The 24079-nt window shown below is 47.5% G+C and overlaps 1 protein-coding gene across 3 annotated transcripts in view; it reads right to left on the minus strand.

Annotated features, from left to right (window-relative positions):
* SLC39A11 (solute carrier family 39 member 11) overlaps window positions 1-24079 on the minus strand; it is a 286459-nt gene that overhangs the window by 261492 nt on the left and 888 nt on the right. For all 3 annotated transcript variants that reach the window (XM_066236012.1, XM_066236011.1, XM_066236013.1), the window contains exons 2-3: window positions 20922-21040; window positions 15405-15443 (exon numbers count right to left, since the gene is read on the minus strand). In XM_066236012.1, coding sequence (XP_066092109.1) covers window positions 15405-15443; window positions 20922-21029 — 147 coding nt within the window. In that variant the 5' untranslated portion in view covers window positions 21030-21040. The remainder of the gene's footprint in view (window positions 1-15404; window positions 15444-20921; window positions 21041-24079) is intronic.

The raw sequence follows: 24079 nt of genomic DNA on the forward strand, positions 1-24079 counted from the left end.
GAGGCCCAGGCAACAGTCAGCATCAAGGCCCCAGACCATGAGTGAGGCTCTCTTACATCCTCCAACCTAGGTGAGCTTCCAGATGTCCACAGCCTCAGGAGGGACTCTAGGCAAGGCCAGAAGAACCACCCAGCTGAGCCCAGCCAACCCACAATCATAAGAAATAATCGATTGTTGTTGACATAAGCCACTAAGTTTGGGGTAGTTTCTAACTGACATAGAGGTATGGGGGACATTTGCTGTATGTTGGCTATGCAACATCTATTACATTTCTCCCTCCACTATTAGAAATTTTATCTAATGGGGGAGGGGAGACAGGGCACAAGGCCCAGGCCAGCCCAGTTGACATACCACATCCCCATGGCAACAAGGATTAGCATTCAGGGATGAGCACATAACCCAAGTCAGGACAGCTATTCTTTGCCCATCAAACGCAATTCCAAGGCCATTTGAGCTAAAAAATAAAGACTTCTCCTTCCACCGAACTTGAGCCTAAAAGGATGTAGACAGACTATTTGAGGGTGGAGCCACATAGAGAAAAGAAGGGCCAGGAGATGGAAAAACCCAGATCCTGGTGATATTGGTTGATCCACAGATTGTACTGGTATCTGAGGACAGTTCTATGTCTGAAAATTTGAGACACAGAACATAGATCATACATGTTCTTTCTTCCTTATGGCAGACCATGTTTGTTTTTTAATCACTTATGAACCTGGCTGATACAGAGATGGAAGAATTTATTTTTTATTGTATGCCCTTTGTACTACTTGAATTTCTTACCAATTTCATTGAGTATGCCTCCATGTTGAAAGAAACTAGTTAAAGAAAGAAATAATACAACTCATTTAAAAAATAGCATATAAAAAATGTGCACAGAGAAGATGAGTCAATAATAGTATTTGGGCTCAAGTTCCCTCTGCACTAGGTTATGCGGCTGAAAGCATTAGTTGCCTGCTCCAGTTTCCATTCTCCCCTCTCCCTCAGCGACAGAATCACAGTGTTTACCTGGGCAAGTTACGTCACAGCTAAAAGACCATGTATCCTAGCTTTCCTTGCAGCCTGATGAGGCCATACAAGTAAGTTCTGGCCAACAAGATGTAAGTGGAGCTGTCATTCAGGACTTTCAGGGAACACCCTCCCTCCTGCTGCCTGGAAGGCAGATGTGATGATCTGAGTTCTAGCTGCCATCTTGGGCAAGAGAGACAAAAGCTTGAGTCGGGGGCAAAGCAGTGAGCAAACGAGGAGACCCCTGCTGACTCCATGGACCTACTTTCCCAGCCACAGTCTCTGGATTTCTTCCACCCAATAGGAGTCTTTCCAGTTTACTCTTTTTCAGGTTTCAGTTACTCTCAATCAAGCCTAATCCTAAGCAAAGCAGCAGGAAACATCACCATCAGTACAACTAGCTGTAGGTAACTGGTTGCTATGGAGACCACCCAGATTCCAAAGTACAAACCCACTCACATGAGAAAGCCCTGATGTGAACCTCAGAGACTTCCACACTCCTTCGCCTCCCCATTTCTGGTAGAGTCACCCTCAGCCCATACCCAGGTGGATGATGCCAAATCCTCCAATAGCCCCAGAGGAAGTAGCCCCAGGAGTCCAGCACCTGTGATAGGCTTACACCTCTTTGGCTGCTGTCACAATCAAAGGATTGCCAATCACTCTCAGTTCTCCAGTAGGAGTGTCCTTCGTTCTCTTCCTAACTCCTCTGCCTCTCCCCAGAGTCAAGGCTCTGATAAGTCAATGTACCCCCTAAAGTAATACAAGAGTCTCCAGTCTGCCTCTCTACCACAGGCCTCCCCTGCACACTCCCAACAGGTGTGCTATTGACTACCCACAAAATTCACTTCCTGAAAGTACAGCTCTGATTATGTTACTGTAAGTCCAGTATCCAGGGCCACCATCACAGGTGCCTGGCCCATGCAGGTTCGCATTGGATTCGGACAGTCAGTAAAAAACAATGGAGCCAAAAACTGGTGGGCCATCATCTTTAATCCTAGCTTGTACTCGGCGGGCAAGTAAAACACACACTGGGCTCCAAAACCTACTCACATTCAGTGCTCACAAAGCTACTGACTTATCCGAGTTTTCTAGAATCAAAGGTTTCTAGCTCACCAGACTTATTCACCTCTGTTCCCCATCTCCTTCCTTCTCCCTGCACAAACTCAGCACAAACTGGCTTCTCACTCAACACTCCACCATCTTGGCTGTTTCTCCTGGCCTCCTCTACGTGGCCTTTCTCTGCTCTCTCCTCTAATGCTAATCTCAGGAACCGAGAAAGCAAGCTCCCAGTCTGCCCCCATTTTATAGTGTAGAAATCAAAACCTTTAATCCAATATACAAAATAGGGAGGTCTCTAATACAAAGTCACTTATCTGAGGCATGATGGGATTGTACCACCCCACATCCAAAAGAGTGGGAAAGGCTTAGTCCTAAAACCAAGCCCCAGGCTACAAGGATCCTGCCTGCCCACAGCCTGCCCCAACACACATTAATATCACCTGGGCGATGGCTTCCACGTGGGCAGCACCATCTTTAGCAAAGTGAGCATAATATATTTTATCTGCCCAACAGTCACCTTCTCAACCTCTCCAGGATCTCCCCATCAATCTGGAGAACAAAGCAGAAATTTTGTTCCATGGGACTCCAGGATGTCCATATCTGGCCCAAACCAACTTCTCTGGCCTCTCCTTCCAACTGAATCAATTGCCCTTCCTTCAACGGCCCTGTAGTTTCTACTCTTAGTGCTTCCAATTTACTGTTTTTTCTACTTATCATTCATTCCCTTTCCCTACTCCCTCTCGACATCCTCAAAGTCTTCTATTCTGTCTAAAGAGTCCCCAACTAGAAGTAACCTCCCAGTGCCTGGGTTCTCATCACCTTTTGCCCTTTACCATCTTACAACCACATTCTGATCTGTCTCATGATTACAGGTGAATGTGACTTCTCCTCCCTGCCCTACCTTAAACACTTTAGAGGAAGAAATTATATCTTGTTTCTTTGCATACTCCCCACAATGCCTTGCACACAGTAGGTGCTAAGTGGTTGATGGTGGCTTGGACTGAAGGCAATTCTCTCCCTGCTCCCACATTCTGGGCTGGCACTCTCCAAGGAAGAAAACAAATGGTTATTCTGCAGACAGAACACACATCTGGGCCATTTCTAAAATTGCACGGGCCTTTGATGAACCTTCAATTGCAGGCTTTTCTCCCTCCTTGTGAGCAAGTCACTTGGAAAAGCAAGTCTATGCCATCCAATGGCAGCCTCTCCACAAAGCACTTGTGTCAATAATGTTTTGTCATGCAAAGGTTGGAGGGCAAAATTTAACGAATGTTAATTTTGATCTCTTGCATTCCGAGTATCTTTCAAAAGAGCTGACACTCAATAAAAGCTTTTTCCTGTGATTTGTACTAAGAGGCCTATGAGAAATAATGTCAGCTATCCTATTCTTTAAATTGCAGCAGAAGGTATGTAGATTGATTCTAATAAAAGACTAGCTAAACACTCGATGATTAGGTTACCAAAAAGGAAAAAAAAAAGGTGCAAAGTCTTGCTTCATAAAAGTCTTTGGGAACAAGCTAACCTCCCACCATCTGTCTGGATTCAGTGAAACATTACCTTGTCTGACAGCTGAGGGGTGCCTGAGATGACTCCCAGAAGGCCCTGCCAGTCCTGAGATTTCCCCGACACAGTATGTGATCCAATGAGGATTGCGCACCAAGTTGAACTCAATTCAAGCTCAAGTTCTCCAAACGGTAAAGATCCCGTCTCTCATCTTTCTTTTGCAGGACCCAGGGAGCCCAGAAGAAGAGCCTGAGTTCCCAGCAGGCACCTGTCCAGTATCACCTGACCACTAGGGAAGGAACCTGATGTGACAAAAAGTGCCCCTCCCTCCCATCCCAGGACGCTATGAAAACCAACCAGCCTTGGGAGCCAACACCACTGCTAAGTAGGTGGTGGCTGCCATGGGAGCCTGCAGCACACAAGGCTGTACCTGGGAACCAGAGCAGGGCCTCCCCTGGACTTCCCAGTCCAAGTTCCAAGGCCCCATTCTCCATGTCCAATGTTCCTCTAACCAAGACCCCAACCCTACATATTCGTTCAGTTGTACTCTTAGCCCCAGAGCTACATGGACCCTGCTTTTTCTAAACACCAACTTATCCTTTATTAAACCACAGTCTTCACTAGAACAGTGGTTCTCCCATTGCAATTACCTGGGCACTCCACAAACTATTAAATCCTCATCCCTCCCGTAGATGTTCTGATGTAGTTAGTCCAGGGTGTGCCCAGGACACCAGGCTTTTTAAATCATTCCAACTGATTCACATGCAGCCAGGGTGCTGAAGCACTGCATCAGAAGGAAGGGGCTTCCCCAGAGCTAGTGAGTGCCCTTAAACCAAACTGCGAAGGGCGTCGGCTGGGTTAGCTTGCTGTGCTAGCCCATGGATGCTGACCGCTGCAAACTTGTTTGGTTTGAACTGGGAAATCCAGTTTTACTTCACAACCTCGAATTGCACACTTTGCCCAGGGCCCTCTGACTTGACACAATGTGCCTTATGTGACAAGGAGAATGCAATCAAGGGTCCATATAACACATCATGCTTCACTGCAAAGCCAAGCCCTGAAGATTCTTCAAAGGCCCGTGCCAGCAAAGGGGGAGCAGGGGCAGCTACTTCATAAGCAAAGGCCAGGCCCCACCTCTGAGAGGACCCACCACTAAGCCAGGCCCCCAGAAAATCACCTACTCGGGGACCCCAGACATTCCAGGGAGCATGATGAGGCCTCCAGCTGGGGCCTTGCCAGGCACACAGCTGTGACGCCGATGGTCACAGGCTGTTCACACTGCTACCCGGCCTCAGGAAACCCTGCCATAAACCAAACCAGGGGTTGGCGAACATCTATAAAGGACTAGAAACTAAATAATTTAGGCTTTGCAGGCAGCACAGTCCTGTCCTGGCTACTCAACTCTGCCACGGTAATGCAAAAGCAGCCCCAGACAACACGTACACAAATGGGTGTGGCTGGGTGCCAATAAAGCTCTGCAGTGGTTCCCCTCCTTACCCACAGGGTACACACCCAAGACCTCCAGTGGACACTGAAACTGCAGATAGTACAGAATCCTATATATACTATGCTTTTCCTGCACCTACAGACATATAATAAAGTTTAATTTACAAACCAGGCATCGTCAGAGATCAGCAATAATAGCTAATAATAAAACAGAACAATTATAACAATACATTGTAATAAAAGTTATAACAATGTGGTCCCTTGGTTCAGGGGATCCCTGCTGAGGTCTCCCCAGAGGCTCAGCGCTTGCTGGTGCAGCACGCGGCCATTGGTCAGAACACATTTCCTATGCGTGTCCTGCCCCACAGGTGCCTTTTCCATCTTAACGAAGCCTCCCTACGCCCTGGGACTGTAACCTCTGCAGTCAGAGCCACGACAGCAAAACCAGCACAAACTTCTTCACAGTTTTCCAGGGCAGAAGACTCGTTCTTACTGCAGATCTTTGGAACCTCAGCACACCACCTTGTTCTTTCCTTATCCAGAACTTTCACCTTTCCACTTCGAGGAAGCACTTTCCGGCTTCTCTTCGGAGTATCTGAGTCACCAGCAGCACAACTCTTGAGCTTTGGGGCCACGATTCAGTAAAACAAGGGCAACCTGAACACAAGCACTGTGCTTCCACGACTGTGGGTCTGACCACCCAGATGGCTACTGAGTGACCAGCAGGCAGGGAGCGTCTAACAACAAGGAGATGGTGGACAGTGGGATGGCGCACGTCCCGGGCAGGATGGAGCCAGACATGAGACTTCATCACACTGCTCAGAACGGCATGCAGTTTAAAATGGATGAATTGTTTACTTCTGGAATTTCCCATTTAACATTTTTGGACTGCAGCTGACTGAAACCATGGAAAGCACACTGCGGATAAGGGGAACTACCGTATCTACAAAGCCAGGTGGGGGCCGGATTTAAATCCCCGGAGTAGTGCCCACCTCTCGACTAGATCAGGATTTCCTTAAAGACAGAGACCATCTCCTAGCACTTCTTCAATCCTCGGCACTTGGCACAGTGCCTGGAATACAGCCAATCCCCATTAACTGCCAAATGAATGAATGAATAAATGAATGAACGAATGAAACAAAAGTGTGCCAATCACCTTAAAAAGAGTATCTATGCAACATCTGCCTGCTTCTACAGAGGGATGTATAAAAAATATTGTGATTCTGAAGCAGTCACACCTGATGGTTTAATCTCTAGGCCCTTTGTAATTTCCTGCTCGTGGCCTTCCTACACTCCCAGCTCTCCTTCATGGGAACAGGAGAAGAGGCTTCCCAACAGAGAGGAACAGGCATTCCCACGGAGGACACCCTGGTACAGTCTGCACGGCAGGCCCAGGCCTGGGAGGAAAGGGAACAGAGGAGACAGGGTTTCCAGGCCAGGAATATGAAGGCTACCTGAGGATACAGGTGGGGAGGGAGGGGAGCACGGATGGGGAAGGACTGTCCAGGGGACTCTGGGCAGCCCTCGCGGCCACATGGCCCTAGCTGCTCAGCAGAACAAGAGAACACATGTGGGCTCTTCCGCAAAGACAAACACCGTTCCTTTCACCCATGCTCTATATCATGTCCTCCCCTCCCGTGCACTGTTATAATGATACTGGAAATCTGAAGCATGAAATTAAAAAGGGAAAACACAATGATAAAAAAATAATAATAACCAGTCTCCCTCCTGAATGGTTTTCTTCCGTTCTTTTCCCCCCTCTCAATCCCCACCCCTAACCAGTCTCCCTCCTGAATGGTTTTCTTCCGTTCTTTTCCCCCCTCTCACTCCCCACCCCTAACCAGTCTCCCTCCTGAATGGTTTTCTTCCGTTCTTTTCCCCCCTCTCACTCCCCACCCCTAACCAGTCTCCCTCCTGAATGGTTTTCTTCCGTTCTTTTCCCCCCTCTCACTCCCCACCCCTAACCAGTCTCCCTCCTGAATGGTTTTCTTCCGTTCTTTTCCCCCCCTCTCACTCCCCACCCCTAACCAGCCTCCCTCCTGAATGGTCTTCTTCCGTTCTTTCCCCCACCCCCTCTCACTCCCCACCCCATCTTGCCACAAGGCTGCTTTCCACCCAGCACGAAGCCAGAGCGAGGATGTGCTGGAAGGGATGGTCCTCACCTTCTGCGCACATGTTGTACAGGATGAGGGAGGGACCTGGGGTAGTGCTGTCATCACATAGCTTCTGTGCTCATAAGAACCACTACTGTTTGGGTGCTAAGAGCACTGGGCCCAGGCTCGTCTTCCATGATGATGTGTCCAGTGTCCCCTGCCTATGCCTGGCATGATGTGAGGAAATTCATTTTAGCTAAGACAGTTTCTCATTGCAAACTGGCAATTTGAGACCTTTAAAAGTATAATGCCTTGGCACAAGAACCTTAAGGGTCCCAACCCCTCAATCATGAGCGTTTAAAGTGTCAGCGTCTTGCAGCATCATTATGCAGGAAGTCCAAAGTGGCAGAAGAGGCAGGTGACCCTCATCAACTGTGCCAAGAGTCCTGGAGCAAGGCTGTGACAGCCCTGCTTACAGACAGGCCCTTTCTCACACTGCCTAAAGCACCACGCCACACTCAGCTTGGCAGATGACACCCTGGGAGTAGGTAGCTTAAACTCCCACCAGCCTAACCCTGGTAGACCTCCCAACCCCTCACTGAGTGCCCATGAAAAGGGCAGCCCTACCCCTAAAACACACAAACATCACCTCCCCGGTCATTGCATCCCAGTGCAGAACAAGCCACTCACAGAGTAGAATCTAGGAGGCCCTGGGACTCCCCAGATCTTGACAAAGCAAATTTAAGAGAGGAGCTCCACTGTGGACAACCGCCCCAACACTTCCAAGGTGATTCGTCTGGTCAAAACGATGCTGCACTGGGCTGCGCTCCAAGTCCGCGCATGCTCAGCATCCCGGGAGGTCATGCAGGAGCCCTCTGCTTCTCTCAGCCTTATAAAGAGGAAAGTCCTGGCCAGAGAAACAGAGGCAATGACCTCTGCAGGAGCCTCTTTAGTGCCTGTTTAACGCACTCCCTTCACACCATGTGCTGGTACTCCAGCTGTGACCCAGCACATTTCAGTGTGGTCCAAAAGACTTCACCTTAAAAATCTCCATCAGGACACACCAGGTTTCCCTACCTCTCAGACAATAAGAAAAAGAAAAGGTAATAGGAATGATTACTTATCAATCAGGATCTTTAGCACCAGCAGTGTAAAATCTAGGATTACTGAAGACCCAGTTGAGTGGGGGGGGACCCACTCCAGCTCTTCTCTCTCTCCTATTCAGAATAAACCGTTCCAGTGGATCTGGCTAAAATCTCCTCCCTGAATCCCTCATGCTAAAATGAAGTCCATTTCTTCCCATTTACTTCTCCGTGGAAATGGAAAACAGCTGATCAGCATCATCCCTCCAGACTCAGGGGCCATCACTGGAGAGCATCATTAATTTCCAACTGTGAGACAGTTATTTGCAGAAAACATTATCCACCACTTGCTGCACAAAAGTAGACCCGGCCAAAATCTCCTTAAGAAAATCATGTCGCCCTGGCTAGGGGGCTCAGTTGGTTGGAGCATTGTCCCAATACACCAAGGTTGTGGGTTCAATTCCCAGTCAGGGCACGTACAGAAGTCAACCAATGAATGCATAAATTGGGTGGGACAACAAATCAATGTTTCCCTCTCTCTCAGCCTCCCTTCTTCTCTCTCTCTCTCCCTCCCTCTCTCTACCCCTCCTTCCCTCCCTCCTTCTCTCTCTCCCTCCCTTCCTCTCTCTCTTAAATCAAAAACTAAAACAATTTCTTAAAAAATCCTGTCTTTCATAAGAAACCAGCTCCCTCTGGGATTAAATAATAGCTACTAAATTGCCTTTTCATGCCTCGAAGTAAGATCAGTAGGCTGTCTTTCTCTTCTATAGTTTCATGGTCCTATTTATCCCTCACAAGTGCTTCTTCCTTGATGGAATGTGTATTGATTTAGCGATCCCTTATGCATTCAAGCTACACCAAAAAGAGACATCAGAGCCAAGAAAATTGAAATGGTGACCCTGGACGTTTCAGCCTATCTCCAAATTCATCTAAGCGTTTCTCTCTGGGGACAATGACTTCTTTCTCATTCAGATAAAAAGATATCAATTACAGGTTTTAATTTACCATTGAATAGGTGAGCTGATAAACAGGTGAGGCTAAAAACTAACTGCGGTACTTCACTATCGCCTTACTACAGAAAGATCACGCTAACTTTTGCTGCAGCCCACGCCTTGAAATGTGCATATCCAAGTAATTCTCAACATCAGCCTGGCCCTGGCAGGTTGGCACAGTGGATAGAGTTGTCAACCTGGCATGAGGACGTCCCGGGTTCAATTTCCGGTCAGGGCACACATGAGGAGCAACCACCTGTTTCTTTTCCCCTCCCCCCTTCTCCTCTTGCAGACAGTAGCTCCACTGGTTCAAGTGTCAGTCCTGGGCACTGAGGATAGCTCAGTTGATGTGAGAATTGGCCCCAGACTGGGGTTGCCGGATGAATCCCAGTTGGGGCACATGTAGAGTCTGTCTATCTCCCCTCCTCGCATTTAAAAAAAAAAAAGAGTATCAGTCCAATATCTTCAGTTCTCAGTCAAGTCAAACGAGGTCCAGAAAGACTATGGAGCTTGCCCAAGGTCACACAGCTAAATGCTGTCAGTCCCTGGCTTTGCAGGGGTTTGCTCTGCCCCCTACCCGGCCATTTCTCATTCTGGATAAGCCATTCACTCTCTCTGGATTCGTTTCCTGTCTGTAAACAGAGGGAGCTGGGCCAGACATCAGCTAGAAGGCACGGTGGTTTAAATAGGGGGAGCTAGACAGTCAGACTGTGGACATAGATCCTGGGTCCGCTCACTGTGTAATCCTGAACAATTTGCTTGTAGTCACTGTGCCTCGTCTGCAAAGTGGGGTACATAATAGTACCTGGTAAATATACCTCATAGCTGCTATGAAAATTAGACCATCACAAAGTGCTTGGCAGAGCACCCTGAACACAGTAAGTACTCAATAAATGTTAGTTATCATAATCGTCTAAAATCTCTGCCAGCTTTAAAGTTGCATTACTCTAGGGCAGCGGTTCTCAACCTGTGGGTCGCGACCCCGGCGGGAGTCGAAAGACCAAAACACCTATTTCCAATGGCCTTAGGCGACCCCTGTGTTTTGGTCGTTGGACCCCCGCCAGGGTCCCGACCCACAGGTTGAGAACCGCTGCTCTAGGGCTTTAATAGGGAATAATGACTATCTTTTTTTTTTAATGGTAACATTTCTCCCCATTAATTTCAAGCCTAAAGCAAAAATCAAGGCCAGACATGGATACTGAGAAGAGAAAGACAATGATTATCAGAAACTTGAAGACTGATTTAAGGAGTCAGGACACAAACAAGCAAATGGCTTTTAAGAGGAGGCATTTAAGGAGAACTGATTAATGTTTCCAATGTCCCGCTAATGAGAAAAAAAAACAAACTATAAAAGATATTGCTAAGCACATTTAAAAAACATGACTCTTGTGCCTGGAATTTCTCTTACAGAAACATTTGTTTCAGTGCACAATTATATAGTGTATAAATATGTCACTGTGCATTATATGAGATATGTATTTCAATGCACATATGACACATACACAAATGTATGCACAACTGACTATAAAAAGTGACATCCGTGCAAGGTACAAAGGGACCCCACTTTGATGGGTGGTTTTCCCTTTTTCAAGTTATTTATTCAAAGTATCTCAGAGCTGTGCTGAAGAAGCAGTCTTTAACAGACCACGTACTACCTGACCAGTGGCGCAGTGGATAGAACATTGACCTGGAATGCTGAGGTCCCAGATTCGAAACCCGGACGTCGCCTGACCTGTGTTGGTGCAGTGGATAAAGCATTAACCTGAAATGCTGAGGTTGCGAGTTGGAAACTCCAGGCTTGCCTGATTAATGTACATATGGGAGCTGATGCTTCCTGCTCCTCCTCCATCTTCTCCTCCCACTCTCTCTCTCTCTCCCTCTCTCCCACCCCCAAAATGAATTTTTTGAAGTTCTAAAAAAAATAAATACGTTTTTAAAAATTTTTTTTAAGAAATACTTTTTTAAAAAACCTCGATGTCACCGGCTTGAGCATGGGCTCACCAGAGTTGCTGGCTTGGGCATGGGATCAAGACCATGCTGGCTTGAGCCCGAAGGACACTGCCTTGAGCAAGGGGTCACTGGCTAGGCCAGGGGCAGTCAACCCTTTTATACCTACCGCCCACTGTTGTGTCTCTGTTAGTAGTAAAATTTTCTAACCGCCCACTGGTTCCACAGTAATGGTGATTTATAAAGTAGGGAAGTAACTTTACTTCATAAAATTTATAAAGCAGAGTTACAGCAAGTTAAAGCATATAATAATAATTACTTACCAAGTACTTTATGTTGGATTTTCGCTAAGTTTGGCAGAATAAATCTTTATGAAACAACTTACTATAGTTAAATCTATCTTTTTATTTATACTTTGGTTGCTCTGCTACCGCCCACCATGAAAGCTAGAATGCCCACTAGTGGGTGGTGGGGACCAGGTTGACTACCACTGGCCTAGGCTGAAGTACACCCCCCCAGGCAAGGCACATATGAGAAGCAATCAATGAACAACTAAAAGTGGCACAACTACAAGTTGATGCTTCCCATCTCTCTCCCTTCCTTTCTCTCTCGCTAAAAAAAAACAACTAACACTAAGACATGTTTAGTTGTCCTGATACTCTCCAAAGACTATTCTCAGGGTTAACACTGTTGACCTTTGCACACCAAGGGCGAAAGGCAAGGGGGCTTTCTTCTTCATTTTTTAACTTTAAAAACATCTGAATTTTTATACCTTCCACTCTGCAACAAGAGATGACACATCAGAATTCTCTAAACCAGGATTTCTCAGCTTGGCATCACTGATGCTTGGAGCTGGGTGATTCTTTTATGGGAGGAGGGAGAGGCTATGCTGTGCATCATGGGATATTTAGCAATATTCCTGGCCTCTAGCCACTAGATGCCAGTTGTGACAACCCAATATGTCAAATGTTCCCTGGGAGGCAAAATCGCCCCTGGCTGAGAACCACTGTCCTAGCCAACAGAGTAACTATATTAAATACACATTAATGCATGAGAAGTACAAGCAATTATGACAGCTCAGGCCACCTGGGGTCTACTGCCTTTCCCTAGTTTGGGAAGCACTTATGAAAATCCATTTCTGGTCACTAATGCCATTGAGATTTCCTGTGTTTGAGACCCAACTACCTTCCATGTCATGCTCTGATTTTATGTATCTGGTGACCTGCCAGGAGTTCCTTTGTACAATTAGCTCATATTCAAGGTCAATTTTAGAAAAACAAATGATTTACATTCAATAAAAACACATAAATAACTTTCAGAATCACCACCACCACCACCAACTACTGTAAAAATCAGAAGTAAAATTATTTTCAATCCTCAGTTAAGTGACCAAATTCCCTAGTCTAAATACACTGAGGTTTCTAAGGAAGTCACATCTTGAATGTCTGTGTTTTAATGCTCCCAACTTCATTCTTATGTCCTGAAGACAAATACACTCTGTTTTTGCTCCTCTGTTTCCCTCTGTTTGTTGTCTTTGGCTACATAAATCAACAATGGCTTTTGGCCTAAAGGAGTAAACTAGAATTGAACACCCAAATGCCATGTCAGAAGCAAGAAGCCAGCACAGAAAACTTTCTGCGCGCCCCCTAGAAGAATTTTGAAAAACTAGGTGTCTCATGACTCCTTTTGAAATTGACATCTAAAAGGCTTTCGTCTGAATTTATGGGGCTGAAAAAGATATCGTTTCTGGTACATAAATACTGGTGTGTTTAAACAAAACTGTCTGATCAGTCATTCATATGTATCTAAACAGCATAGAGATTTGACTGCCACCATTGTCCACCTAGAAGTGCATATACAAACAACTAAGCTGTGAGCTTGTTTCATGTACCTTTCTGTCCACGGTTATACCTACACACCCCCAACATGCATAGGCAAGCTCTTCTTCAAAAGTCAAAAAATGTACATCATTCCTTTTTCTCCCACTTGTATCTAATTATACCTCCCCCCAGACTTTTATCCTACAGCAACTCATCTTTTAGACTGGCAGGTCTTCTATTGATTTCTCTATCATACTTCTCCTTCCATGTATTTATATAATTTCAACTCAACTTTTAAGAATTCTGTGAGCCTAGGGCTCTAACTGCTTAAATAACAATTTTGTGGACTGAGTTATATTACAGCTATTGGTGGTAAAGAATTGATTCATAACAGCAAAAATATAATACCTGATTTATAATTATTAAACATTAAAAGGTAAAAAAAAAACCTTGGGTATGCAAATTTCCATGGGTGTTTTTTTTTTCAATTCATCTGTGTATCCATGGATAAACAGTATTTAGTCACTGCTATAAAAAGACAGTTAGGCATTAATTTATTTCTATTTTTCTTGTCTTCGTTTTTCTTTAGATGGAAGATGGGGAAAAGTAGATATTTTGTTACAAAATTGTCATTTTTGTTCTTTTAACTCTTTCCAAGTTACAGGCCTAAAATCTCATTGTGGTCCATCCTGAAAAATTACTTCTAAGGATCTCTCCACAAACAATCTGATTAGGTTCACATCAAAGGACAGGACAGCATCTGAACGGCTCCGGGCCCTGGGCCCTGCGCCGCTTCGGCAGCCCATACACTAAAGCTGGATCTGTGCCCAGTGATTAGCGATCAGAGTCCTGCACTTTCTCGGCACTGACCCCAACAGGCCAGGGGTCCCCTGGTCTATGCACAGAGACTGTTGCCCAGAGACAAGGAAATGAGCAAGAATGTGTCTTCCTCTGTGACCAGGAAGAGGGCAGCTGTGCAAGGGAAGCTGGGAAAGGGGCACTGGCTGTCTGGGTGTCAGGCAGTGCAGCTTCAAAAAGGAGGACAAAACTGGAAGCTGAGGGCCTGAAAACTCATTTTGTTAGCACTCTCGGTGCACCTGAGTAACCCCTGGTGCGCCTCCGTGTGCTCTCAAAACTAGACTCCAGTTTGATGCTGCTGACGCAGAGCACTCTGGAAGATGCCACCCCCAGGCTGGTCTTCGTAGATCACAGGAGACAGGAACTCAATCCTCATCAACCAAAAGGGTACATGACAACATGCTACACACCTTCTGGTGTGACTCACACAACCGAAATACAAAGTAGCACGCTGACATGTGCACACCCGTAAACAGGATCGGAATTCGTCAAGCCTCTAGGTCTCGCTCGGAGCTCACAGCAGCATGCAGGAGATGTGGGGGATGGAAGAACAAGCTAAATAGCAGCACAAGGACGCAATCAGCCAAACTCAGAATGCAGGACATTCAACTGACAACAGGTCCAGTTTCCTTAACAAATTACCATTGTGAGAAAAAGAAAAATTGGACTATTAAAGAATAAAACAGATTCAACAGTTACAAACAAATTCACTGTGAAAATTTTGTTTGGATCCAATTCTAACAAAATCATTTTATTTATTTTTTTTAAATGTATTTATTCATTTTAGAGGAGAGAGAGAGAGAGAGAGAGAGAGAAGGGGGGAGGAGCAGGAAGCTTCAACTCCCATATGTGCCTTGACCAGGCAAGCCCAGGGTTTTGAACCGGCAACCTCAGCATTCCAGGTTGAGGCTTTATCCACTGCGCCACCACAGGTCAAGCAAACAAAACCATTTTAGAAGACACACTTGGGGGGAGAAAAAAATGGAGGAAATTGAATGTGGACTGGGTGTTGGACTATAGTAAGAAATTATTGTGAATTTTGGTAGGTGGGACAATGCCATGGTGATTGTGCTTAAAACATACAAGGCATTCAGTTAGAGATGTGTATTGAATTTACCAAGATTTGCTTTTATATACTCTTTCAACCTCCCAAGAAAGTCTGGGAGAAGACAGATGAAATGAGATTAGCAAAGTGTCCACGATGATAGAAGTCAGGTGGCAGGTATGGGGGTATGGCGTAGAAGTCTACTTTTTTACATTTGAAACTGTCTACAACAAAAGGTCTTTTATGGCGGGAGAGGAGGAGAGAAAGAGAAGTTTAATTACTGCCACCAAAGCCCTGTCGTGAGGCCCTTCCCAAATATAACTTTATTTTACAAGTCCTCAGGCGCTGCCCAACAAGCCTCCTCTCTGTCTAGAGAGGCAGGGGCAGGAAACACAGTGGAAATGAATGGGGTGGGTGAGGAGAGAGAACCCTTGGTACCTGGAGATCAGAGATGCATGCAGGTTACATGGGGAGAGATGGGAAATGCCTTGCAGCTGAATAATGTCAGAATAAACATGTCTCGATTTACATTCCTCCTGTAACATGCTACTTACCCCTGCAGCAAAGCCAAGACTTCCATCTAAGATCCGCCTCTGAAAATGAAAAGACGAGGTTTCAGTTTCTAAGGAATATTTCCTGGGACGAGAGGAAACCATAACCCTTACGAGAGCCATGTGAATAGGGTCTGGCTCCCCTGGAGTTTTCTAACACCCCCGGAAGCCTGGCTCCAAGTTTTCATAAAATGGACCAAAAATTAAGGGGTACAAAACATTTTTTTTTTGTATTTTTCTGAAGCTGGAAACGGGGAGGCAGTCAGACAGACTCCCGCATGCGCCCGACCGGGATCCACCCGGCACGCCCACCAGGGGGCGATGCTCTGCCCATCCGGGGCGTCGCTCTGTTGCGACCAGAGCCACTCTAGCGCCTGGGGCAGAGGCCAAGGGGCCATCCCCAGTGCCCAGGCCATCTTTGCTCCAATGGAGCCTTGGCTGCGGAAGGGGAAGAGAGAGACAGAGAGGAAGGAGAGGGGGAGGGGTGGAGAAGCAGATGGGCGCTTCTCCTGTGTGCCCTGGCCGGGAATCGAACCCGAGACTTCCGCACGCCAGGCCGAAGCTCTACCACTGAGCCAACCGGCCAGGGCCACAAAACATTTTTTTAACCTTCCATCCATCCCACAGCCAATAATCAGAGTCTTCTTTCAGCGCGGTGTGTGGCCTGCAATGGCCCACGTGTCACCTCTGACTTTCTCCATGAATTATGACCATGAATCTTTAGTAAATAGCTAGCCCAACAGAGGGAAATGGACAAGTGTTGACGAGGAGAAGGCAGGCCAACCAAAACCCTCCCACACGGCCGGTGGGGATAGAAACTGGCACAGCCACTGAAAGTGACCAGAGGCACACCCCATGACCCAGCAGAGCCACACGCTCCTGAGTCATTACTTAACACAAACGCATACTCGAATTCACCCAACATGTGTACAGAAGTGCTCTCAGCAGCACTGTTTGTGAGAACTGGAAACTAGACATGACCCAATTGGGCACATCAATTAGGATATATTCATACAACAGAGTACCACACTGCAAGGAGAACACACACACAATTTATATGAATGGAACTCACAGGCAGGGCCACCCAGTAAACTGGAAAACAAACACGTGAAGTCAGCCAGACACAGAAGAGCACATACTGTATGATTACTCCATGCATATAATGTATAAAACCAGAGAAAACCCCTCTCTGCTGTTGGAGATCAGGAGAGAGACTGCCTTTCACTGGAGTCTGGGGTGTGAGTCATGCTTAAAAGGGAACCTAAAAGGCTGCCAGGGGTGCTGGGACAGGTCCTGTACTGGGCCTGGGCACTGTTTCCATGGGCACTGGTGAAAATTTACCAAACTATACACTCAAGAAGAGTGCACGGTACTATATGCATCTTATATGTCAATCAGAAATTTCTTTTTTAAGTAGCTAAATTAGGGATATAACCTATAGCCACATAAACACATTACAGGCATGCTGAGGTGTGAAGCATCACATCGGCAAGACTCCCACTGAGGACTGGGTAGCCAGAGTGGCCCAGGTAGTGATCTCCAGCATTGGTCAACTTCTGCCCCTGCCTAGACAAATGACATTCTTCTCTAGGCACAGCGTGACATTAGCCAACTTCATCTAACTAACTAATTTAACTAAGCCGGACAGATACAATAAAGAAGTCAGGTATCATCATCCTATCAGCATTCACCTGGAGCCTCAAAGGAGAAACATGATACTTTTTTTTAAGGTCAATAAACCTGTTAGTCCACTTTTAGACATTTATTTTAAGAAACTAATCAGATCTATGCTCAAAAATTTGTGTTCATCATCAACCCTTTGAGTAGTACGAATGTTCATATACATCCTCGTGCCTCCTGACCATCCAGAGTACAATCATACAAAAATTTTTATTTTAAAAATGTGTAAGGCAACATTAAAAAGGGGCAAATGTGTCCTGGCCAGTTGGCTCAGTGGTAGAGCATCAGCCCGGAGTGTGGAAGTCCCAGGTTCAATTCCTGACCAGGGCACGCAGGAGAAGCGCCCATCTACTTCTCCACCCTTCCCCCTCTCCTTCCTCTCTGTCTCTCTCTTCCCCTCCCGCAGCCAAGGTTCCATTGGAGCAAAGTTGGCCCAGGCACTGAGGATGGCTCCATGGCCTCCACCTCAGGCATTAGAATGGCTCAGGTTACAGCGAAGCAATGCCCCAGATGGGCAGAGCATCGCCCCCTGGTGGGCGTACCAGGTGGATCCGGTCGGGCACATGTGGGAGTCTGACTGCCTCCCTGCTTATAACTTTGGAAAAATACCAAAAAAACAACAAAAAACAAAACAAAACAAAATGCAAATGTATGTTCTTCTTGTTTCCATAAAATGGTTATCAAGCAAACATGATTTTAAGTTAATAAAACTGAAACCAATTTCATTTTTTGAAAAAAAAAACTCACTCTCGGGGGTCAGCAAGCATGAAAAAAAACTCACTACTCAAAGAATTAACACTATTTCTAAAGGCAAAGAAAAAAGGACATAATCCAATGGTCCAACAGTTCAGGATTAGATAAATAAATTTTAGTACATCTTTATGATGGGAAACTATACAGCCAACTAAGTAATCAAGGTAATCAAAATAATCAAAAAAAATTTAGGGATGTGGGGGGGGTCTGTTTATGCTATCAAGTGAGTAAAGCTGGTTATGAAACATACAATCTGATCCCTACCGTGTAAAGAAAATACACATATACACACGTACTTACGCATACCCAAATGCAACTTAACAAAATCGAACACGTTTTTTCTTTCTGAGAAGTTGGATTAGAAACTTTTAAAATTCTTTCTTTTAGCTTTTCCATATTTTACAAGCTTCCTAGAATTAAAATTTTTTTTTAAAGTCAGGAAAACAAATTTGGAGAGAAGCTACACTAGTGTTGATAACGGCAGAGGACAGATGTCTGAGTGCCTCCCATCTCAAGGGACCCTCACCACAGCCCCCATTTCAGGTGGGTGACAACTGAGGCTTGTTCCAGGGGACAGAGCTCATCTCTGTCTCCCCAGACCGTGCCCTTGCCCTCCTCCCACACGTGCCCCCTGTGAAAAAAGGGTTGACACAGCCCACCTCAGCCTGCTCTCTCCCCAGCCCGTGCCCTTTCCCTCTCCCCACACATGCCCCCTGTGAAGAAAGGGTTGACATAGCCCACCTCAGCCTGCTCTCTCCCCAGCCCGTGCCCTTGCCCTCTCCCCACACATGCCCCCTGTGAAGAAAGGGTTGACACAGCCCACCTCAGCCTGCTCTCTCCCCAGCCCGTGCCCTTGCCCTTGCCCTCCTCCCACACGTGCCCCCTGTGGAGAAAGGGTTGACACAGCCCACCTCAGCCTGCTCTCTCCCCAGCACGTGCCCTTGCCCTCCTCCCACACGTGCCCCCTGTGAAGAAAGGGTTGACACAGCCCACCTCAGCCTGCTCTCTCCCCAGCCTGTGCCCTTTCCCTCTCCCCACACATGCCCCCTGTGAAGAAAGGGTTGACACAGCCCACCTCAGCCTGCTCTCTCCCCAGCCCGTGCCCTTTCCCTCTCCCCACACATGCCCCCTGTGAAGAAAGGGTTGACACAGCCCACCTCAGCCTGCTCTCTCCAGAAGGTCCTACTGTCAAGGCTGGTCCCTCGTTGGCTTCTGGGAACTCTGGACTGAAATTGCTCCCTCCACCCCTAACTGATAGGATGGGTTACTGTGCTTGCTTTACAAACCCAGCGACTTATGCAAGACACTTGCTTTCCTTTCTTGTGAGTTTGAGATTTTGGTGGTACCAGCAGCCAGTGCCCAATAAAAACTTGAGTCTCTAATGAGTGCCCCTGGGTGGACACATCAAAACGTCCTGGGAAAGGAGTCCTCTGTGCCCAGAGGAGGGCAGGAGCATCAGAGGTCTGTGCATATATTTCTCCAGACTGTCTGTGTCTTTCCCTTGTGGACCCTGTTGTGGGTCATTTTACTGTAATATATCTTAGCCACGGGGACAACTACATGCTTAGTCCTGTGGGTCCTTCTAGTGAATCAGCAGATGTGTGGGTGGTCATGGGGACCCCCCCCCCATATGCCTCAACACAAGGAAAGGTCTCAGCAATTCTTCCTCTAAAGGGGAAGGGGGCCCCTCTGGGATGGCTCCCCACTTCTGAAAAGCCCCATAGCATTGCCCAGGGCCACACGGGCTATGAGGTTCTGCTCATCACTGTGCTGCATTTAACTCACATCTCACGGGCCAGCTAGTCCCCACCTAGTGCAACTCAGATCTCTCCTTCTAAAAGCGGAAGAAACTGGGAATGGTGAAAACATGGACTGCTCTGCCCCAGAAGGCACAAGAACAGAACCCCGGGAAACCTGGTGTGGTTGTCATGAGAGAGGAGGGGGTCCAGTAACCTGGTCTCTCTCCCTTAGGGAGTGGGACTCGGGGTGCCAGTGTGTCTTGAGTTCCGAGTCTCCGCCAGCCTCCGAGCCTCGCACTGAGAAGGGGAGGAGGTGCACAGGGGAGGTCTGATCTTATCTGACATCAATACCCACTTGACTGGTCTCCAACACAACAGGGACCGGCTTGCCAACTTCCTAGACGTGTTTTAGTCCAGCCCCGCCTCACAGCACATTTAACTAGGTTTTAAATCACTACCTTGCTTAGCACTCCTACAATTTCTAAGGTTGCACTCATCACGTTATCCAGGGCTCTCTCCGGGCCTGGGGAACCAACGGAGTCCAGGGGTGTGAAAGATAAGGACTTTCAGGCCCGGGAGCTGGGCGCAGGCCGTTGGGGAGAAGCGTGGGACGTGTGGAATGTGGGGGGAAGAGTGTGCGGTATGAGGGGTGTGGAATATGTGGAGGGGTGGGGGTGTGACAGGATGTGTGGGCTGTGTAGGAGGTATGTAGGGTAAGGAGGAGGGACAGAAGTGGGGTTTTGGGAGGTACAGGGGTACATGGGGTACAAGGGTACAGCAGAGTAAGGGTGAGTAAAGGTGGGTGGGGTGGGATGAGCAGAGGTGGATGGCAGGCCCACGGTGAGGTGAACTGAGTATATTTATCCCAAAGGGAGTGGGAGAGGGAATGATGAGCCCTGTTTGGAGTAAAGGAGTGGGGACAGAAACCCTTCCTTCCCCCCAGGTCTTTCCAATCATCCCAGCTAGCTCAAGGCCATGGGGCAGGGCAGTGACAGCCCAGACCTATTGTTCTTTGGCCACGCACATCCCCACTGGCACCAGGCCTAGAAGAAACTGGACGGAAGATAGAAATCGGACAGAGGCTCCAGGAGGATGAATCTCTGGGCTCCTCACTCCCTATCCGTTAGAATCAGGAGCAAAGAGGCAAGAGATGCCCGGGCTGCAGACACCTGCTCTCCAATCCTGGCAGGGAGATGGGGGGGTCAAATGAGAGGACTGAGGACAAACAGCACCCACAACCTAGAGGTGTGGCCAGTGGCATTCGAGAGTCAGCCAACCCGCAAGTGTGGAGTCAGAGCCGCTAAGGGAGTCCCCACGAACTTCCCAGCACTGGATCAAGACAACTCACCTGTCCGCTAGAGAATATGAACACGAGAGCTGCCCCCGCTGCTGTCATCCCCCAGGTGAAGAAGGTCCCCAGCAAGGCCTGGACTATCGGGCTGTGGCCTTGCAGCATGCTGGATACGGCTGTGTGTGGAGCAGAAGGACAGGGTCAGTGCCAGCGGTCCCTTTGGTGACACTCACATATGCTAAAGCATTCTAACCCCCTTCTCCTGAGCTGGCCTGTGTCTAGGCTGGTGTGTGCACCTTCCCACCATGCTGCCCCTCAGTGAAATCATCTAACTCTGGGGAGAGAGATGTGGGGACCCGTGGGAGACACCAAAGACGCCATGACTGAAGTTACAAATTGGGAAACAGTTCCAAAAAGAAGAAGCTCAAAGGTTCCAAAAAGAAACTCATTTAGCCTAAAGGAAGAAAGTGTCAGGTTGCTACTTCCCTATTCCTCCCGCCCTTGCCAAACATCGGTTCTGTCTTGTCCAAATACAGGTGACTGGCTCAGGTGACCTCATGAAACTCATCTACCTAAGTCCTGGTCCAACTTTCAGTAGCTCCCTGTGGAAGCTTCCGTGGTGGCTTCTGTGGCCAGCCAGGGGCACACTCTATCTCAGGGGTCCCCAAACTTTTTACATAGGGGGCCAGTTCTCTGTCCCTCAGACCGTTGGAGGGCCGGAGTATAAAAAAAAACTATGAACAAATCCCTATGCACACTGCACATATCTTATTTTTAAGTAAAAAAACAAAACGGGAACAAATACAATATTTAAAATAAAGAACAAGTAAATTTAAATCAACAAACTGACCAGTATTTCAATGGGAACTATGCTCCTCTCACTGACCACCAATGAAACAGGTGCCCCTTCCAGAAGTGTGGTGGGGGCCGGATAAATGGCCTCAGGGGGCCGCATGTGGCCCGCGGGCCGTAGTTTGGGGACCCCTGCTCTATCTACTGACCTTCAACTAACCCATCAAGTCAAGCCTGCATCTCCATTACCACCATGCCCTTCATGGGCACCAGCTGAACCGAATTATTGATGGCACTGGGAACAAGCCCCACATGGTCCTGCTCCAAATCTCTCATTACGTGGTTCCCTCCCAGAATGCCTTCCTTCCCAGCCTTCAGCCACCACACCAGAACACCTTATGGTCCACCAAACACCAACTTCGATGCCACGCTTTCCGACCCCTCTCCACCGCCATCCCAGCACACACCCTTGGCGCCTCCTGCATGGCCCGCCCTCCTCCCCCTTTCACATCAGTAATTGCTTAAGAACAAGAGTGATGTTTTTTCACATTTGGCACCCTGTCCATAGGGCTCTTTGGCACCCAAAAAAGGCTTGCTGAATTATTTATGGCACCTTGGACAAGCTTACCTTGATAGGACACTTAGCGAGGACAAGGAAACGAAGCCCTAAGTCACATGTCCCCCAGTCAACTGCTGAAGCTGAAGTTATGCCACTGCCCACCGAGGAACCAAAGGGAAGTCCCCTCTTGTTTTTGCTCAGAGAGCCTCCTCTAGACTTGAACGTGTTCTAAATCCTAGTTCTGGGATGATAGGGCATCAGGCTCTCGCTGTGGAAAGTTACAGGGCAAAGAAGCCCATTTGTTGAAAGGCCCTGTGTTCTGGTACACAAACATTGGGGCCCAGGGCCTCCTCATCTCAAAGGGCTCATTCAGCTCCGCACTAGTCTTCCAGCACCCACAGGGCTGGACATGGCCCCACTGGGCTCAGGCGTGCCTGGCCCCAAAGCTCTGTGCAGAGCCAGCAACTCTGGGCTAAAGGCGCTGCCTCCCTCTGTTGACCCTGGAAGGAAACCATGACAGAGTGTGCGAGGGGCCTGCAGGCCATGGGGCTCAGCAGCACAACTAGGATTCACACCTAGTAAAGCTGTGGGTCCAGCTGAGCCCAGGCGAGCCCTGGCTCCGCCCCAGCACCAGAAAACCTCTAAATCAGCATCTAAGGATTTAGACTGTGTCCCCATAGTCTAAATGGAAGTCAGGATGGTGACTGCACCAAATAAAGAAAAAAAAGTCATTTTTAAAAATGCACCCTTTACATACATCATCTTAAGTCACCCTAAAAAGAGTGATTATTTGTTTTTAAAACCAGACATCTGGATCATGACACCAACAGTCTATTTCTAGCTGCTTATGAATAAAATTTCAAGAAGCATTTACGAAGAAAGGCACACAGCAATCATCCTCTTAGGATTCATCATCCAAGACAGGTCATTAAAAAAAAAGAAGAAACTTTCTCCACCCAGTATTGAATGTGCCTTTTAACAGCTACAGAAAAGAGGAACCCATGTGTACTTGCCAAAAGGCCAAAGTCAACGTGAGTTTGGTTTTGGCAGTTTGTGAGTGTTGCTGGGGGCCAGTCAGAGGGCAACACACTCTTGTTAGCCTGTTTATTTACAGCTGAGCATCCTGAGATACAAGAGAAAGGGACACACAGGGAAAACCAAGGCCGCTGTCCTTCCCATCCCAACCATTGCAGCATTTATCACTGGCAACGCAAGCCCAGAGCCCTTCGGGAAAGTTCCTGCCGTTTGCCATCTTAAAAGGGGTGGTCTGAGAATCAGCAGTGCTGGTCTCCCTTGGGAGCTGGTTAGAAATGCAGAACCTCAGGCCCCAACCACAGGCTGGATAGGAATCGGCATGTTATCAAGTCCCACGGGGGAGTCTTACACATTAAGAAAGCACTGGTCTTAAACTAGAACAACTTCTACGATACCTAGAGCTGGAAAGGGATTCTCCTGCAAGGCCAGGGGTCCCCAAACTTTTTACACATGGGGCCAGTTCCCTGTCCCTCAGACCATTGGAGGGCCGGACTATAAAAAAACTATGAACAAATCCCTATGCACACTGCACATATCTTATTTTAAAGTAAAAAAACAAAACGAGAACAAATACAATATTTAAAATAAAGAACAAGTAAATTTACATCAACAAACTGACCAGTATTTCAATGGGAACTATGCGCCTGCTTTTGGCTAATGAGATGGTCAATGGGCCGGATAAATGGCCTGAGGGGGCTGCATGTGGTCCGCAGGCCATAGTTTGGGGACCCCTGTGCAAGGCCAACACAGAGTTCGAAGAGAACAGTTTTCCCCAGTAGTGAGACCAGTAGCACTGTGGGGACAGGGAACACCAGCCCTGGCACCTCAA

This window comes from Saccopteryx bilineata, chromosome 6, assembly GCF_036850765.1.
Source record: "Saccopteryx bilineata isolate mSacBil1 chromosome 6, mSacBil1_pri_phased_curated, whole genome shotgun sequence".
In the NCBI taxonomy this organism is placed as follows: Eukaryota; Metazoa; Chordata; class Mammalia; order Chiroptera; family Emballonuridae; genus Saccopteryx; species Saccopteryx bilineata.